General features: G+C 68.1%; 1 protein-coding gene across 1 annotated transcript in view; it reads left to right on the forward strand.

Moving 5' to 3' along the window:
- PRR36 (proline rich 36) overlaps nt 1-881 on the forward strand; it is a 4,217-nt gene extending 3,336 nt beyond the window's left edge. The window contains 2 exon segments of the mRNA XM_034660027.1: nt 46-211; nt 213-881. Of these exon segments, the coding sequence (XP_034515918.1) occupies nt 46-211; nt 213-549 (503 nt within the window). The 3' untranslated portion in view covers nt 550-881.
- The last annotated feature ends 771 nt before the right edge of the window (nt 882-1,652 follow it).

Raw genomic sequence — 1,652 nt, forward strand, 5'->3', positions numbered from 1 at the left:
TGCGCTTCCCGCTCCTTAGGCCCAGCCTGGCGTCTCTTCCCGCAGGAGCGTCCCTGCCTTGGCCTCCTGCTGCCGGGTCGCCGCTGCCTGGCCTGTGCACCATCTACGAGGCTGAGGGGCCCGAGTCGGCGACCCCCGCCCCAGGAGCGCTGGATCCAGGGCCCGGCCCCGGCGCGGGTAGTGGGAAGGTGGTAGCTGGAGCAGCGGCGGGCGGCCTCGCGTGGTGCGAAGCCGGCGCGCCTGGGCGAGCTGCCGCTGGGGGCGCTGCAGGCGAGCGTCGTGCAGCACCTGCTGAGCCGGACGCTGCTGCTAGCTGCGGCGGAGGGAGCTGCGGGCGGCGGCGGCGGCCCAGGGGGCGCGGGAGCCGGTGGCGTCGCGGGGGGCGCCAGGACTGCGCTCAGCGACGCCGAACTGGGCCGCTGGGCTGAACTGTTGTCTCCTCTGGACGAGTCCCGCGCCAGTATCACCTCGGTCACCAGCTTCTCTCCGGACGACGTGGCTTCCCCGCAGGGTGACTGGACGGTGGTGGAGGTGGAGACCTTCCACTGAGCCAGACCCTTAGCCCCGCCCACGACACCCCTTCCCTGCCTTAGGACCCGCCCCTCCGGTTACGCCTGTCTTAGACTGCCCGCCTGCCCTCCTCCGGGAGTCTGGCTCCCGGTGGATTGGACATAGCCCCTAGAGGCCTAGATTTTGGGCCAGGCTCACGACCCACCTATGCCTCTGGCCAAGGCCTTCCCCCTCGAGCCCCGCTCCCTTGGCCTTGATGCGCTCCCGCTCTTAGAGCCCCGCCCCCTCCCTGGCCTAGGCCCCTCCCCGTGTCCTGAGTATTGTCTGCCTTGTGCTGCCCGAGTTTGCAATAAAGCCAGGAGGACACTGCAGCCTGTGCGCCTTCGCGATCGCCGAGGGGGCCCACCGCGGGGCGGCAAAAGGCGTTGGGCGAGCTGGTGCTAGCGGACTGTGCACGAGCGGGTAGTAGCTCTGGCTGAAGGCCTCGCACACAACGCAGCGGTGCCTTTTCTCTACCAAGGACAATGTGCGCGTGAGGCGGGGCTGGGGTGGGACCTGGTGCTGCTGGGTCCCCGCGGTCCAGCGTGGCGCCCCCACGCACGTGCGTGAATCTGGGTTTTTTCCTGTGTGACTTACGGTGGCAACATTAGGCGCAAGAGCGGCCCGGTGATATTGCGCGATCGAGTGGACGAGTTGATGCGCGCCCGGCGAGGTTGAACGACCGAAACTTCCTACACTCCCCTAAGGGAGCCGGCATCTCTTGCGGGGAGGGGGAGAAAAGATGTGGGAAGGGCTCGTTCAGGTCCGGGACGAGGGCAGGGTGTCCCTTCCTGAGGCCCCCTTCTCACAGTGCACACCCCCGGGAGTACCGAAGGGAGGGAGAACTCGCCAAAGACCTGAAGGCGATCTTGGCTCTCTCCTGCGCCCTCCCGACCCAATCTAACCCAATCCAGGGCGCACTGCGCTCCACTCAAGGAGGCGGCTCCAATGCAGAAGGTGGGTCTGCGGGTGGGCCCAGGGCTCCTCAAGACCACCTGGTGTAGTGTACGGGGCCCTCCTGGGTCAGGCCCCCCCAAGGATTCCTTGTCCCGGGGAGCCGACTGTGCCGAGAGGGTTCTGCGGGGAAGGAGCAGCCTCTCCCC

Source organism: Ailuropoda melanoleuca, chromosome 4 (genome assembly GCF_002007445.2).
Source record: "Ailuropoda melanoleuca isolate Jingjing chromosome 4, ASM200744v2, whole genome shotgun sequence".
Taxonomy (NCBI): Eukaryota; Metazoa; Chordata; class Mammalia; order Carnivora; family Ursidae; genus Ailuropoda; species Ailuropoda melanoleuca.